General features: G+C 34.5%; 2 protein-coding genes across 4 annotated transcripts; both read left to right on the plus strand.

The window, feature by feature from the left end:
* The first annotated feature begins 2211 nt into the window (after positions 1-2211).
* LOC124848620 (uncharacterized) lies at positions 2212-8826 on the plus strand. 3 transcript variants are annotated; one of them, XM_088116587.1, is made up of 11 exons: positions 2212-2587; positions 2820-2863; positions 3178-3304; positions 3429-3552; positions 4188-4321; positions 4403-4732; positions 4864-5140; positions 5227-5506; positions 6784-6945; positions 7507-7968; positions 8265-8826. In XM_088116587.1, exons 1-11 carry the CDS (start codon positions 2392-2394, stop codon positions 8568-8570), a joined length of 2442 nt encoding a protein of 813 aa, XP_087972713.1. In that variant the 5' UTR covers positions 2212-2391; the 3' UTR covers positions 8571-8826. The 3 variants fall into 3 exon arrangements, with proteins under 3 accessions (XP_087972713.1, XP_047182299.1, XP_047182300.1); XM_047326343.2 differs by having other exon boundaries at positions 4188-4732; XM_047326344.2 differs by having other exon boundaries at positions 4188-4732; positions 6787-6945.
* A 1332-nt stretch (positions 8827-10158) lies between these two features.
* LOC124848638 (uncharacterized) lies at positions 10159-17090 on the plus strand. The gene is made up of 8 exons (XM_047326364.2): positions 10159-10524; positions 10837-11701; positions 12579-12767; positions 12850-12941; positions 14999-15058; positions 15152-15221; positions 15960-16163; positions 16291-17090. Exons 2-8 carry the CDS (start codon positions 11003-11005, stop codon positions 16675-16677), a joined length of 1701 nt encoding a protein of 566 aa, XP_047182320.1. The 5' UTR covers positions 10159-10524; positions 10837-11002; the 3' UTR covers positions 16678-17090.
* The last annotated feature ends 318 nt before the right edge of the window (positions 17091-17408 follow it).

Below are 17408 nucleotides of genomic sequence, written 5' to 3' on the forward strand. Positions count from 1 at the left end.
CACTAATTAACATTGCTAATAACATTTAATTTGCTTTTTAGCTAACAATACAACGATGTATGAAGCTCGTTTGATTATTATATGATGAATGAATAATTTGGCTTTTAAACAAAAGCCTAATATAATACTCATCATATTATTATTATAAATCGACGTATGATCAAGATTAAGTTGATTTGGTACAAAGAAAAAAATGAGTCAATTTAAACAAAATGTCGAGCAGATTCAACCTAAGTCATATATTGAATTGGTTTAGTGTATGCTAAAGGTCGTGTTGATTCGATCGGGATCAAAGGTCGAGATAAATAAGTCAAAATTAATGATTTAACCGAGTCAATGCAGGTGGAAGGTCGAGATAATTCAATCAAAGTTAAGGGTTGAGACAACTCTACACAAGTCCAAGGTCAAGTTGAGTAAGTCTGGATCGAAGGTTGGGATAAATGAGTTTGAGTTGAAGGAAGGTTGAAACAAGTTAATCTAGACCAAATGTCTGGTCAATTTAGTTTAAGACAAATGTTAAGACAAGTTGACATGATTAACACTTTGTTCACTTTGATGGATTTAGGAAGAGTGATTGAATGAATTTGAAGGTAAATTTTTTGTTGTTTATTTGAGTGAATTTGGAGGTAAGTGAGAGTCAATTTGGAAGTTTTTTTTTTTAATTTGTCACATCAATCAAATCCTGCGCTAATTATTACAAACTTTACTTCCAAATTCACTCTCATTTACCCCTCCAAATCCACTCAAATAAACAATAAAAAATTTACCTTTAGATCCTCTCAAATTCATTTAATCACTCTCTCCCAAATTCATTCAAGTGAACAAAGCCTAAAAGTCAAAATGAGTCAGCCTAGTTCAAATATTGTGTTGAGTTAGTTGAGGTCGAAGTTCGATTTGAGTCGGTCTATGTCAAAGGTTGAGAAAGGTCGATATAGACCAAATGTCGAGATGATTCAATCAAGTTAAATGTCAATACGAGTTAGTTATATTATGTCAAAATCAAATAGCTTAATCTTAAGATCAGAATTATCTGACAATAGTTAAATGTTGGGACAAGTCAATTAAAGCAAAAGTCGAGATGTGTCAATTCGAGCTAATAATAGAAACAAGTCGTCTTAAATCAAAATTCGACTAAAGTCAACTCAAACCAAAGCCCAATTATCTTTAAAATATAATGTTGTCTTAAAAAAACTATTTTGCTTTATTAAAAAAATATAATTAAAATCTAAGATATTTTAATCACTTAATTTAAACAAGAAATACAAAAAATCTAACTATAAATAATTAAAATGTAATGCACTTCTATTCAATTTCATTGAACAATTAACACCTTAATCCTAACACAAGCTAAAATTTATTTGAGAAGAAAGTTTATTTGAAACAAAATTGTTTTTGTTAATCATCGGTTTTAAACTTAGCAAGTTAAAAAGTTGACAGAAATGTCATGAATTACTTTTGTAATTTCAAATAAGTTTTTTTTTACCGAAATAAATAATTGTATGCACACTCGTTTAAACATTGTTTACTTAATTATAAAACTCAATCTATGTTTAAAAAACTAATCAATAATAATTTCTTAAAATGAAAATAGAGAACCCAATAAATATTACATATGACATGTAATTTTAAATTTTACATGAAAACTTCTGAAACTATACATTATTATTATTATTATTATTATAATAATAACATTATATTATTATTATTATTATTATTATTATTATCGGAAATCAAACAAATTTAGATCTGCGTGAAATATCTGATCTATTGGTATGCAAGCCAAATTTTATAAACTTTGGATTTTATTATTATGATATTGTTATAATAAAATATCATGTTAGAAATAATATTAAAAAACTTGAGTGCTGCGTCATGTGTGTGTGTGTGTGTATATATATATATATATATATATATATATATATATATATATATATATATATAATGTTAATAATTCTCAGTAAAACTACATATTGCATATTTTTTTTTACTATTGATGGTTTTAAAAAATATATTGATTTTATTCATATTTAAAATTATATATTTTAATTATTTGAAAATATTGTACTGTATTTTTTTAATTTTTGTACACTTAAAAGAAAAAACAAACTACACGACCGAATAATATTTTTTATGAATTAATATTTTGTTCCATTTTTAAAAAAAGTTAAAAACAAAAAAGAGAAGTGTTTTAAAAAAATAATAATAAAAAGACGCAGAGAGAAAAGGAGTGGGGGGAGAGCGAGAAGGGGTTTTCGCTTTTTGGTTGCAAACTGTGAAGCGAGGAGCGTACGTGCGTTTGTGCGAGAGGTTTCTTCTTTCCCGTTGTTGTCGCGGCGGAACCCTAGCTAGTCCGGTGGTTGTGAAACCTAGAGAGACAAAGAGAGTGAGAGGATGAGCGGGAAGGGCGGTGGCAGCCACAACAATGGCGGCGGCAAGGCGTTGTCGGCAACGATTCCGGCGTCATCGCGGAAGATGGTTCAGAGCTTGAAGGAGATTGTCTCCAATTTCCCCGACCACGAGATCTACGCCACACTCAAAGACTGTAACATGGACCCTAACGAAGCTGTTAGTCGCCTCCTTTCACAAGGTTCCTTTCTCTCTCTTTCTATCTCTCTGTGTTTTTCGTTTCGAGGTTCTTGATATTTCTTTCACTTGGAGCGAAACGTGCGAACACCTTCGTTCAAGGTTTCGAGATTATTGCTTTGCTCGCTCGCGCATTGCTGGAAAATGAGAAATAACAGAACGAATTAATCCACGTGTTAGAGATGCTATCAGATATGGGTGCGATTTTTCTAATCTTAGGTTTGTTAATTGTGTAGATCCTTTTCATGAGGTGAAGAGCAAGCGGGAAAAGAAAAAAGAGGTGGACGATTTTTTTTGTTGGTTTCAGCTGTTCAGGATTGATTCCATGATATCTTAAAAACAAGAAGAAAGAATCTGTCTTTGATAATCAGATAATCAAATTATCAATTCGGTTTCTTCTTTCATGACTGTGTTCTACTGCTGTGTGACAGTAGGTGAATCTGTGTGCTAAGTTTGTACGTGGATACGAAGAGTTTGTTTGACTTGAGCATTTTGTTTCTGCTAGCTGTCTCTACTTTTGTTTTTAATATTTTGATATTTTGTTCGAGTTTGTCTATGTTTTTTGTTTACCTGTTTTTGTCCTTGCTGGTTCAGATTAAGGACCCAATAGATTCCAGGTCTCGTGGGAGTGGGACAAGCAATACATCTAGTCGTGGTGGCGGTAGGGCTGGGACAGATCGTCATGGTGGACGTGGTAGTGCCAACCAATTCGGAAGCAGCGGTATGCAGCTGATGGGTGTTTGAACTTGAAATATTGCTCTGAACTTAATGAAACTTGTATTATCTGTCACGTTTATTGTCACTATTATTATTATTTAGATTTCTGCCCTGTTTTGGGAGGCCAGATTCTGGTCTGCAGGGGAAGCCTGCATACAAGAAGGAGAATGGAGCACCTACTTATGGAGGGTCTACATCTTCAACATCTAGTGTGTTGGGAAATAATTCGAACAGGAGACCGATATCCTTCAGGTTTATTTTCCTTCGTATCATATATATACTCACTGAAAATTGACATGATTGAAATGGTAAAATGTATCATGATGGCTATAAGGATTCCTGGGGATTTGATACATCTGCAAATTTGGACTAGTTATTATAAGACGAAATTGCAAACCAAGCCTGACATACTGAGGTTAATAGATAAAGTAACAATCCTTCAATTTATGTTAAAAAGTAGATTCTCTTCATCCTACTCTATAACAATCTATTTTGTGTATCGATTTTTATATTTTCTTCCCAAACAGTTGGTGATGTGTCAATTATCCTCTGGATTTGTTTTAAGGTTCTACATTGATCCTGCTGTATGTATTATGAACATTGAATATTTTGGATTTAGAATGAGTTCGGTTGGAAATGAAGTGCTAGTTTTTGTTTTGTTTTATGTTTTGTTTTATGTTTTGTGCAACATCTATTTGTAACATTTTAACTGTACAGAAAATCTATCTAATGCTTATGTGGTCATTCCTCTTTTCTCTCTCTGTTGTAGCATAAAATTGTCCTTTTTTCTATATATTGCCTTCATGTACTTGGATACAAATTTCATTAGTATTGGGTTGCTAACGTGCAGTTCCCACTTCTCATGTCTCATTTTAAAATTGTTGCAGTGATTCTGTGGCTACTGAAAAAACACATGCATTAGGCATCAGTGATGGACCATCATCATCACAACGTACTGGAGTGCAATCTGCATGGATGGGGAATGCAGGTCAAGTATCCATGGCTGACATTGTCAAGATGGGTAAGCCCCAGACCAGACCTTCCATGCATCACTCTTCCATCCAGAGTGGTAATAATCAGAACATCTTGTTGCCTCCAGCAGCTTCGGATAACAATTTGCATTCATTGCAAGGATATGCTTCTAAGGTTTCAGAAACAAATACTAATCAAGGTCATGCCCTTAGCGACAATGTTCCACAGATTGATGAATGGTCTTGTATTGAAAACCAACATGATGTTAGAGGATATGAAGATGCTGATACCCATGCAAATTCTGAGTACTATGCAAACTCATCGAGCTTTGTTGAAACTGATTGGCCGCAGAAAACTCCCTTGGATGAATATGATGCCGAAGATGGTTCCATTGAGAATGCAGACAATAATGAATATGCTTCAATATCCGCTAAAAGTACATCAGAAGATAACACGGGAGGTACATCTATTTTTTGTGGTTTACATGGAAATAAATTTCTACCATTCTGGCTGACATCTTTTTGGTGTATGTGTCGTACATCAATGTAACACACATTGCCTGTGTATTAATTATTGGTTTCTTCATTTCAGCTGAGGATGATGTTTCATCAGTGGCTGCAAACATAGAGCAGCTCAATATACAGAGAGATGATCATGGGACAGAACAAGAGGATGACAATCCTTCTGTAGTAATTCCAAATCACCTACAACTCCATACACCAGAATGCATGAATCTGAGCTTTGGAAGTTTTGGATCCGGTAACCCCCTATCTGGACCAGGGTCATTTACATCTAGGCCTTTGAAAAGTAAGCTAGAGGATACATCTGGTGCTGCAGATGTTTCTACAATTGAAAACTCAGACACTAGGTACGTTGGCTATATTATAGGATATTTTATTCAAACTTTCAATACTATGATTATTCCTAGTTTCCTTAAAGATGTTTTTCTTATAGAAATTCTGACTATTATGGGGATGAGCATCTTGCTACTACTACATCAGATGGAAATTTAGTTCAAGCAACTGGTGTGAGTGCTGGGACATTTGAGCATACTTCAATTTCACAAGAGGCTTTAAAACCTGAAGCTCCTGAAATTGCTCAGGAAAATCAGTATTCATTTCCTTCACAATCTCATGGGTTTGCATATGAAAATGCCCACCAACCGGAGGTCACATTTCCTCCTTCACAGACTAGCTCACAGATGCAGAATCTTGCTTCCTTCTCTGGTGTAATGGTAATGCATGTTCTATGGCTTTGTCATATTTTAGATTGTAATGGTGATGCATGTTTTAATGGTAAACTTGTTTTAATGATAATGCACATTTCCTTCAGTGAATTAGTTTTGAATGATTTGTGGCATGTTTAAGTTAGATTGTCATTTCTGGAAATGTGAAAATCTTATGCTCTGAAGCATTTTGAAAGTAGAGATTTGTTCCTTCAGCAAAATAGTTGTTAGGTCCGTGCATCATTAAGCAAACAAATCCTAATTGGATGTATTTTAGTGTGGAACCTTGGGGATTTGTGGTGCTGTGGATTGATTTTGTACCTAATGGATGAATTAACCTTGTATTCTCTCAAACCTTGGGTTGGGAATCTTGGGAGTAGAATAGTGATAATAAATTATTGTTAAACACATAGTCTCACTGAACAAGCAAAGACTAATTGGACGTATTCTAGTGTAAAATTGTGGTGCTGTGGATCGATCTGTTCCTTATGGATAAATCAACCTTGTATTCTTTCAAACTTTAGGTTGGGAATCTTGGGAGTATAGTAGTAATGTATTTTTGTTGAACCCATAGTCATCAGTCCCATAGTAAAACTGCTGTAGTGGGATAGCGAGATGATCATGGTTACTATTTATGAAATTTTATTCATATTACATTACACATAAATACCCAAAAGTAAAAAAATCCTTAATAAAGAAATCTTAATTTAAACTCATAATTTTTAGCAAAGTACAGAAATTAATAACAGAAGTGCATAATGGCCAAGTTACTATGGGACACGGGCCCTTGTAGTGTTTGCCAACCGAAGTGGGTGCTATAGTTGTGCCGTGTGTTGATTCCTAGACATCCCTTTGAACAGAGACATTAAGGCATTATTATTGGGCTATTTTGGGGGTTTAAATTTCCAAAATTGAAATCTATGGATGGAACTGTAGTGTAAATTTCCAAAATTTCCAAAGACTTTTCTTTAGAAAATGATAATTGATGATTCCTTCTTAGGAAACTTATATTTGACTTTTGTTTGTATTTACATGTATGTTTTGTTTAAGACACCAATGACCTTTTGTTGTTACTTAAGAGTTTTATTAATTTTGAGTAACTTTTATCATTTTTTCGAATTTATATGTACATAGCAATATAGTCTTTGCTGTCCTGATTGTGAAATTGATTGCCTAGCTTTGCTGTCCAGATATAAAACATTGGTTGCTGTCTTAGATCTTGTAATTTTATTTAGCAACCCTGCTATGTGGATATAAATTTTACTGCCTTGCTGTCGATGTTTCAGCAGGCACATTCAAATTCTTTGCCCAATGCTCTGCTGGCTTCAACAGTTCAAACAGCAAGAGAAGATATCCCATACTTACCCTTCCCTTCAACACAATCAATGCCTACAAAATATAGTAATATTGCTTCTTCAATTGGTGGTTCCAGCATAACCATGTCAGAGGTGCACTTCTGCTCTTGAGCGTATTTAAGCTTCTCTATTGGCTTTTGAGAGATTTTTGTTTGTTAAAACGAAATGTTATTGATGGCAGTGTTTTGAATTTTCTTTTCTATGCTGTTAGCCTAAAAGGTAAATACTGGAGTTAGAATTGTGGTTTATATTATATTGAAATACTTCGGTAGTATTCCAATATTTTTTAGTTTAATTTTCATTAAGCTGCATCACGAATTTCACCCTGGCTATTATGTCAATAGTTATAAATTACAATTATATACCAACTATGGAATTGACTACTATGTACATTAGTTAAAGCTGGCTTACATCCCCAGTTACTCAACTCAAATAGATGGGGTTGGTATGCCAGTTCTGCTGGTCAAATCTATTTGTTTCACATCAAGAAAAATGCTCATCGAGCTGCTCTTGGGTTTATTCTGGATTTTATTATTTGTTAATGATTAAATTTGCATGTTTAATTGTTGCATCTCTCTTTTGAAGTTTTGAATAAAATAGGAAGATAAAAAATTTGGGAATTCAGTTATTTGATACTCTCTTGTCAATGTGCAGGCTCTAAGAGCAAGCGCCATGTCTACACCTCAACCTAATGCCCAAAACTTGTCTGGTGCAAGTGTTGCCACTGGACCCGCACTTGCTCAGCACCTTCCTGTGCATCCCTACTCCCAACCTACTCTTCCTCTGGGTCACTTCGCTAATATGATTAGCTATCCATTCTTGCCTCAGAGCTACACATATATGCCATCAGCTTTTCAGCAGACTTTTCCTGGAAACAGCACATATCACCAATCTCTGGCAGCAGTGCTTCCACAGTATAAGAATAATGTTTCTGTCAGCAGTTTGCCTCAGTCTGCTGCTATTCCACCTGGATACGGCTTTGGCAGTTCAACAAGCATTCCTGGAGGGAATTTTTCTCTGAGTCCGCCTGCTGCTCCTACTGGGACAACCATTGGATACGAGGATTTGATAAACTCCCAATTTAAGGACAGCAACCATATGATTTCACTACAGCAGGTAGAAAGATCTAGCCTTAAAATTACTTACATTTAAGTTTAACTCTATTTTTTCCTGTTATGATTCTTCTGACAAGTTTTGTAAATTTCGTAAGGATTCAATGTAAAATTATATGTTGACTTTTATTTATGCTTGATAACAACTTGATCCTTTTGAAGGCTTATATATAACTGAATTGCTCTTTTTGGGAGTGGTGGTGGGGGTGAGGAAATTAATATGAAATGGAGCCTTGTTTACTTCTTTCTATGATATTTATACTCAAAGCTGAGATGGGTTTAATTCTTGTTTTCTGGTAGAACGATAATTCTCCCATGTGGGTTCAGGGGGCCGGCCCTCGAACAATGTCAGCCGTTCCTCCCAGCAACTACTATAGCATGCAGGGACAGAATCAACAACAGCCAGGTGGATTTCGTCAAAGGCAGCAACAGCAACAGCAACAACCTTCACAACATTTTGGATCCCTTGGGTATCCTAATTTCTACCAATCTCAGAGTGGCATTTCTCTGGAACATCAGCCACAAAATCCTCGGGAAGCCTCCTTGGGTGGTCCGCAAAGCCAACCATCCAAGCAGTCCCAACAACTATGGCAAAACAGCTACTAATCCTACTCACCTCCCGGTTTTTCAGGGTATTGATGTTTGGAAGTGGTTAATCAGAGGCATTAACGGTCTAGTAACTTAATGTATCATTGTTTGGTCTCTAGAGACCACGAGCCCATTGCCACGAGGTTGTATTCTACATAATTATGTTCGTCATGTTTAACGTAGGTACTAAGTGTGCTAATTTGGTTTACTCAATACGTTTTTTGTTTTGTTTTAATATTGTCATCTGATCATAGTGGAAAGTCACTTTTGGATAGTTTTCTCACTTGTTAACTTTTTACGTTCACTGCTGTAACTAATCAGGTTAAGTTGCATCGGCTGGGTGTATAGTTCAGTTTTTGAAGTCCATCGTCGGTTATAAAGGAGTTTGACAATCTTTTCAACTTCAACATCAATGTCGTTTTATCATCAGGGGCAACATTGATAATGGCTTATATGGTAGTTGAAAATGATTTTTAAAGATATAAAGTGATTTTATAAATTGATTTACGGTTATTTTTAAAACGAAGCTCTATTTTTTTGCTTCTATTGCAGGCTTCAGTTTCGGTGGTTATATAGGTCCCCCTTTCAGAAACTATAACAACTTTTCTATTGTTTTATTTCAAAGCCGATGTTTGTTGCCTTTTATTTCTAAATACTTGAATTTTTAAATTGATAAAATACGTAAAATTGGACACCTTTAAAGTAGAGATACTAGTAAAGCTAGAAACAAAAATCTCATCTGTCATTGATTTAAATTAGATATTTCATAAACATTATTCATTTAAAAAATTGGTAGGTACTGAATTATTTCACAATTTTAATCAGGTCTACGGACAATTTCCCCTTTTTTAACTGTTACCGTTATTATAAAAAATTAAACGAAGAGATTTACTTAGTCTATAAATCCAGTATTGACTCTTATATAGGTTGACATGGAGCATTTTCACATTTACAGGTTAACATTCTCTTTTGACTTGAATAATATTCTCACTTTTTATACTCATCTCATATTTTCCTTCAACAAATATTCCATATCTATGAGTTCATTCAATCTAATATTCTTTTATGAGAGTTTACTTGAAAAAACTTAATATAGACAATTAATTCTCGAATAAGGATAATTAGATGGATAGATTTAGTTAAAAAATACAAGTGCATACATTGTGTTTCCGCTATTTGACTTCTAAGCCTTAATTCGGATTTTGCATACATTGTGTTCCGCGTTCTCTTAAATTTTTTGAAGACTTTCTAATCATGGAAACTATGCCTCTCTAGCCTTACAATAAATCAAGGATGAAAAAAAGGACTGCGAATGAGAAATGTTAGCTTTTAAAATTTGGAAGCCCTCACTATTAAAGATCTTGTACAAAGAATTTACTTGATCTAAATGAAACTAATTATGTTATTAAATAAATTTTATTTGAAATATTTTTACGAGTACAATCGATTGTGCTATACTTGTAATAATCTATTTTCTTTTCTCTTTTTATTTTATATATATATATATATATATATATATATATATATATATATATATATATATATATATATATATTATGCCTCTTCCTTTATATACTGTTGGAACACCGGAGTATCTCTGTTCTGCTAATCAAACTAACAAAATGAAGATTAGGTTCCCTCATAGACATACCAAATCCGAATAAATGCAGAATTTTGGTTAATCTGAGAGTTGAGAGTTGAGAGTAACGTTAGACATCTTAAGAGATAAAGAAAAGAAGAAGAATAGATGCTTGAAAGCGTAACAACTTAAATTACAGTAAAATAAAGTAGTATAAGTTATTCGATTTTTTTTTTTTATAACGTGAAAAACGTGTGCCCAGTTGCAGCAACTATGATTGTTAGCGAGGAGTGGTAGAGTTTCGTGTGCTGCGTGTTCTTTTTTCATTAATTTATAATTAATTTTATAAATATTCTTTTGGGGATTGAGAGAGTCCACTCTCCTCTGTCTCTGGTAATTTCCTTTCGTTCTTCAAATCAAATAAAATGTTATTACTGTCTTCATTATTTGCAGTTTCCTTTGTTTACCTTCTGTGGCTGATAGATAGATACAGTTTCGAGTTATTTGTTGTTTGGGTATCAATTTGAATTTTGTTTTTCTCCCATGTTTGTGTAAACCACGATTTTACAATGCCATACCCTAACCTGTTCCTTCTTTTAATCAAGAAAATAGATTGCATGACAGATTAATAATTGATTTGCTAAATTTAGTAAGAATATCTCTGATGTATTTTTCTACAAAATACGTTTTCCGTGCAAATTGCAGCATTGATTTGTGATGAGTCAGGGAAGCAGGGAGCATGTTGATTGTCAAATTCTGGCTTGAAATCTGAAGTTTTTCAAAAGCCACGCCATTGTAACTTTCCTCATATAAGAGTGGTTTTGAAGGGATGACTTAAAAGCTCTATGCCGGGTTCATTACGAGCAGAAAAATGAGTGATGCAGAAGTTCAATTTTATTCCGCAGGAACAACGAAGAAATCAGATAGCCAAAAAATTTCTCATGGTAGAGATCCCAATCATGGAAGTAACTTTTGGATTGATGGGCTTATTTGTGCTTTTGAATATGTTCGAGGACAAAACAGATCAGCTAAATGGAGGTCCTCATCAAATACCGCAGACAGACTACAGGTTAATGGGCAACAACATTCAAAGATGCATGCCCCTTCTGATGGTTTAAAGGAGGCTTCTTCCTTGAGACCGGATAAAAACAAGTTGTCAGATCTTTCGTCTGTAAATGTCTCACGGGACAGTGTGTTTGGTGCCTCTGATGACGACAAGGAGAGCCAGGTTCGTCAGGCTGGCCAGTCTAGAAAGTATGATGGTGGGCATTGGGTACCCATTGGATGGGCAAGAATTTCTGAACTTGTCCAAACAGTTCAGGTTGATGCTGTATGGTCTTCTCATCAATTTGAGTTTGAGGATTCTGAAGATGATTTTACTGTAGCAGATTTGGCGGCTCCCTACTGGGAGCGTCCGGCTGGGCCTATTTGGTGGTGCCATGTTTCTGCTGGTCACCCCAATGTTGAGGCTTGGCTCAACAATGCTCAATGGCTACATCCTGCTGTTAGTCTAGCTTTGAGAGACGAAAATAGACTTATAAGTGACCGGATGAAACACCTCTTCTATGAGGTACTTAGCATTTTCAACATTGGCAATTGTTAGTTTTAAAAAATGCTATTATTTGGCAATCTACATTGGGATCTTTGTTTGCTAAACGCATTTACACGCAACAAATCAAGCATACATATAACTGTTGGAAATTTGGATCTTTAGTTATGTGTTTTAGTACTAAGTAGAACGAAGACCAGTAGCAGCCTAGCAGAGACCAATAAATCCCATGCTATTGTCTTTAGTTTTTCGAGAAAATGATAAAGAAGTCATTTTGGGAAAAGCCAGCATCGAGAGCTTGAATCCTTGTACTAACTTGATAGTTTTAGTATAAGTATATATTATAGCAACAAAACTTTAGGGATGTGATATGGTGCATTTTTTAGAAGTTTGCCAAGAAAAATAAGATCTGAGACTTTGTAAATCAAGAAATCACAAAAAAAAACTAGAAGAATAAAAAAGTAAACCTTGGGTTCCTTAGGCATTAAACCTCAGTCTGGATTGTGTCACACAACCAGCAGGTAGCTGTTTTTTCTGAAAGAAATCCATATAGGAACATTTGCTGTGTTGTCGACTGTGGTATTGGTACACATTATTCATGGTCCCCCAAAAGGACCTTCAGCACACATGGTGGGTCTTCCAATCGTAATAGGGTTGGTTGATTGTATATCAAACGTGACCTTACTAAAATTAGATTCTTGGATCACTTACTTAAGAGAGACAAGTTACTTCTATTTGTGCCAACCATTGATGGTAAAACAAATATGACTGTTTAAGTAGACATTCAATGACTGGGACTGCCCCCCACCCCAAAGAAAGCCTCCAATGAGTGACCCCATTGCGACTTTTCCTTGAAAACGGGTCTAAATTATTGATTGGAATTATCTCTTATTTGTAGGTCCCAGTTAGAGTTGCGGGAGGGCTGTTATTTGAGCTCTTGGGACAATCAGCTGGTGATCCTCTTGTTGAAGAAGATGACATTCCTATTGTTCTTAGGTCTTGGCAAGCACAGAACTTCCTTGTAACTGTAATGCATGTAAAAGGATCTGTATCAAGGATAAATGCTTTAGGTATAACAGAAGTTCAGGTTGTTCTTTCTCTCTGGCCTCTATTTACACATTAATATTATTTTTGAAAGCTGTAATTCATTCAGTGACCCACTATGGCAGGAGCTTCTCTCAGCTGGAGGGTATAATGTGCCGAGAACAGTGCATGAAGTTATAGCACATCTTGCTTGCCGCCTCTCTCGATGGGATGATAGGTAATGACAGCATTGTTATTTGTATTTTTTTTTTACTAGTGAAAAACGGGTTTTCCTTCGTATTTGAAGCTGGTAAAGCTCGCATGAAACAATATGTTAGAAACAAATAAAAAGAAAATGGCAATCTGTATTAAGAAAGAAGAGAAATGTATTACAGACGTGTATTCTGCAATACCTTGCAGGCTCTGCTTCTATTTCCGGTCAGGGTTTGATCAACTAACTCTTGAAGCTTTACATATACATGCCAGTCTCATGTCTCAATATTTTTTTCTACTTTCTATTCTTAAGTATAAACTTTGTTAAATAAGTTTTTCTGTTTGTATTTTAAAGGAGATTAGAAAGATCTTTTGTTCTTGTTAGTTTGCAAATATTTTCTTACCACATACCGCACTTGAGAAAAAAATGAAGTGGTTCATATTTGCCATCATGTCATGCACTCATGTTTTGCCTTTCTCCTTTGTAAATAGTTTCTAGCTCATATATGCCATCATTGCATGCGTTCATGTTTCCCTTTCTCCTCTATAAACAATTTGTAGCATGTAGGCTTGTGCATTGTGATGACGTTTTTTTTTTCTGAATTTAATATAATGGTTTCCTTGCATTTTGGATGGTCCAAATTTGATTTGATGTGTATCAATAGGAAAAGAAAATGCACTAAAGAGGAAAAAAACAAAATAGGAAATAGAGAAATAGGTATGAAATGAATAGGAAAATGGACAATTGAAAATACTCACCAGCTTAGATGAATTTCTAGAGGGCCCAAGATTCCGTGGTAAGAAATTTTCAAATTAATTGCTTGTAGTGAATTTCAATCAATACAACGGTCAGAAGAGGATACAATACTAAGGACAAGCTTTCAATCCAAAAAATCGGAGAGTTTTGATATGGTTCTCATGCTGAAAACCACCTGTACTTTAACTCAACATGACTCCTAAACTTATTAGTACTGATACTCGTCCCACTTATATTTTACACTCGGTATCCACCCGACATACATAATTAATTACATATGATTAAGATAATGAATGTAATTATAAACAATCTTTTATATGTGGTTAAAAGTTTCATGAGGTTATTTGAAATATCTGATAGTGATTAACTTTGCCTCAGAAGTTGGTTAATAGTATCGTGCGGTTCTTGACTCTCACCTGCCGTTACCCACTTGTGTAAAAATGATAGTTTCATCGGATAAGTGGCTATGATTTAAGAGGGAAGGAATGTGATTATATGCAATTATGAATATGGTTATTATTGTCATGAATCTATTGAAATATCTAATCATGGCTATCTTTGTCTCGCAAATGATTAATAGAGTCATAAAATGTTTAATAGTGGTTAATTTTTCCTCACTAATGGTTGATATCAACCATATATCATAATTATATAGTCATATGTATTTACTTTTAACCATTTATAAGATTAATAATCATATTTATGCATTTAGTTAATCTTGTTTTCGGTTGGGAACTGGGTGGACAAAATCTGGAAGTACGCTGATCTTTATTCTGGAACTCACCTAACTCTCCATGTTATTGATTCTTTATTTTTTAAGTTACCTGGAACTATGGATGCGTCTAAAAGTATTTCCTAATTCTGGAAAACAAGAAAAAAATGAAAAATCAGTCAGAAGTAGGTTAGGTCTTGCTTCTAGTAACATAACTTCAGATGTTTGAGGGTGACTTAAGTTTGTAAATATTATTACATATTCTAAAAGAGAAGCAATCAAGGATATGAAAAAAGAGAGTTACTGTTTATGGAACATAAAAAAGGAATATACTGTGTTGTCTATTAGTTCTGACTGTTATCCACAAAAGATAGTAAAATGTGGATTGCCAGGTTAGGTTTTGTTGCATTTCGCTATTAAATTTTGTACTTTAGATTTGTTGACTTTTACCACCTCCTACTTTATTGTACCGGGCATATTGTTCCTTAGGAATGTCCTAAAGATGGACAATGTACCTCATGCTTGCATTGATGTTCCAGCACACTCTTTTTTCCAACTTTATGTAAACTTGAAGTCATGTTACTTTGGTTTGACATTTGTTTTAGTTTTTCAGGTTATTCCGTAAATCTATATTTGGGGCGGCAGATGAGATTGAATTGAAGTTTATGAACAGGTTTTTAAATGTGCAATGTGTGTGAATTCAAGTCATTTCATTCTTGTCCTATAAACTGTCTTGCACTAAGTTGTTAGTTTTGTCTTTTACTAGGAGAAACCATGAAGATTTGAATCTTTTCATCTTAATCTTAAATCAAGAAATCAGAAAGTTATCAACACAGGTATGTCCTAAAGATACATCCATAGACAAGGTGCTGATTTCATGATTAGGATGGAAATGCATATTTGTTTAATTATTATTTCACTCAGTAATAGGAGACTAAACGATGGTTAAGATTTTCAATCGGTTGTAGTTCAAAGGTTGATGTTGCCGTTGCAGGTTTAGTAGTTCACTTAACCAATAAAATAGTACTTAATGTTAGATTATACAGGAACTGTATGCTTAAACTAGACAACGCTAGGGTTTATTTATATTTCTCAATATTGATTACGAGTAATATACTTCATCATATACATTATTTCCTAGGTCTTTCTATTTTTCTAACTACGGAATTAAAAGTGGTAAGTTTTCATGGGAAAATGTTTGACAAATACCCCCTCCCCCATTGATGATTTCAATACAATCTTACGGTGATTTCTTAAAAAAAAATAAAATTCTACTTACTGATTTCTTTATCTGTGCCCTTTGGGCACTCATTAGCAGAACCATTAACAATTGTTTTGGAAGAGATTCAAATTCTGAGGGATAATTTGAATCAAACATGCTTGAAAGTAAGTAGTTTGATTTAGTGTTGGCTTGTTAATTAACCAGATGTACTTAATCCAGAAATCAATTAAGCTCAACATTGGCCTAATGCTGCTGGACTCTTTTAATTATATTGATTTATTTTCCTAGAAGCAATTCATAATGGTCAAATCATTACACAGAAACTTTTTACAACATTTGTGTTTCATTGCAGGTTATCAGAGTGAAGTGGTCCCTCCATGCAAGAGAAGAGATTGTCTTTGAGCTTCTCCAACATCTAAAAGGAAATGGAGCAAGAAACCTGCTAGAGGGAATAAAAAAGAGCACAAGAGAAATGATCGAGGAGCAAGAAGCAGTTCGCGGCCGTCTGTTTACCATTCAAGATGTCATGCAGAGCACTGTTCGAGCTTGGTTACAGGTATCAATGCTTCAGAACCTTCATTTAGAACACTTTCCTTACTTTCAGACAGTAGCTAGAACAACTTTATTTTGCTCACCCTAGATTTACATGACAATTATCTTGCATCTGCTGAATACCTATCCAGGATAAAAGCCTTCGGGTAACCCATAATTTAGCTGTATTTGGTGGTGTTGGTGTTGTACTCACCATCGTTACTGGGTTATTTGGGATCAACGTTGATGGGATACCTGGGGCAGAAAATACACCATATGCATTTGGTGTTTTTACGGCCATCCTTGTCTTCCTTGGAGTAGTGCTGATTGCAGTTGGCATGGTTTACCTTGGGCTGAAAACCCCCGTTGCTGAAGAACAGGTTGAAGTTAGGAAGCTCGAGCTGCAAGAATTGGTGAAGATGTTTCAGCATGAAGCAGAGACTCACGCCCAAGTCAGGAAAAACATTTCTCCCAAAAACTTACCCCCTACAGCTGGTGATGCTTTCCGTAGTGGTGCGGATTATCTTGTCATACAATAGAGATACTAATACTATAATTGTCCAAAAGATTGCTCAACATCAATCACTTTTAGTGTTAAGGCTGTTTCAAGTTTGAAGTTAAAGCATGAATTTGCTTATTCTCATGCTTTGGTGTGTGTGAAGGAATCCTCAACCGTTGCCTGCCATTGGTAGGTCTCAAAGTCTCAACAAAGCCAAAATTCTTGTAGCCTTTGATCTGAGTTCTTCAATTAGTGTATTAGAAGTTTATATGAATTGAATATTTGTACACCTCGCACGTCATCTTTAGTTTACCTGAATTTGCAGACGGGTGTCAATTTAATGTACATATAGAGGAATTTCTCTATAAATATCAAAGTGAAAGATGTGATTCTAGCGAGACTATAAAATTTATAGTTTTACTACGTTGAAGTGGAATTTGTAACTTTTTACTACCTATATTTCTTCAAGTAGAATTACGTTGAAGGAACAATTGGTAGTTGTTACCTCAATCAGGCTCTATACAGACTCGTTTGTATTTCGAAGTGTAATACTAATAAGACAGGAGATAGAATTTTTGGATTATATATCGCCCGGTTTGAATTGGTTTCTAACTTAAAGAGAGCTTTTATAATACTACTAAGTATTTTTTTTTCTGTAACATAATTCATTTTTTTTTGTAACATAATTCATTTTTTTTGTAACATAATTCATTGACAAGTTATATAAAAAATTTCCTGAGAAATTTAAGATCATTAAATTATTTTTATCTC

The sequence above is a fragment of the Vigna umbellata genome, chromosome 5 (genome assembly GCF_029865625.1).
Source record: "Vigna umbellata cultivar VRB3 chromosome 5, Vumbellata_1.0, whole genome shotgun sequence".
Classification (NCBI taxonomy): domain Eukaryota; kingdom Viridiplantae; phylum Streptophyta; class Magnoliopsida; order Fabales; family Fabaceae; genus Vigna; species Vigna umbellata.

What these genes read in the sequence shown, in the direction of transcription:
- LOC124848638 (XM_047326364.2), top strand. Translation starts at nt 11,003, where the DNA reads ATGAGTGATGCAGAAGTTCAATTTTATTCCGCAGGAACAACGAAGAAA. An exon ending in TGAAACACCTCTTCTATGAG is followed by an intron (nt 11,702 to 12,578) that starts GTACTTAGCATT and finishes TCTTATTTGTAG; the next exon opens with GTCCCAGTTAGAGTTGCGGG. An exon ending in GAATTGAAGTTTATGAACAG is followed by an intron (nt 15,059 to 15,151) that starts GTTTTTAAATGT and finishes GTCTTTTACTAG; the next exon opens with GAGAAACCATGAAGATTTGA.
- LOC124848620 (XM_047326343.2), top strand. Translation starts at nt 2,392, where the DNA reads ATGAGCGGGAAGGGCGGTGGCAGCCACAACAATGGCGGCGGCAAGGCG. An exon ending in AGGAGACCGATATCCTTCAG is followed by an intron (nt 3,553 to 4,187) that starts GTTTATTTTCCT and finishes AAATTGTTGCAG; the next exon opens with TGATTCTGTGGCTACTGAAA. An exon ending in ATATGATTTCACTACAGCAG is followed by an intron (nt 7,969 to 8,264) that starts GTAGAAAGATCT and finishes GTTTTCTGGTAG; the next exon opens with AACGATAATTCTCCCATGTG.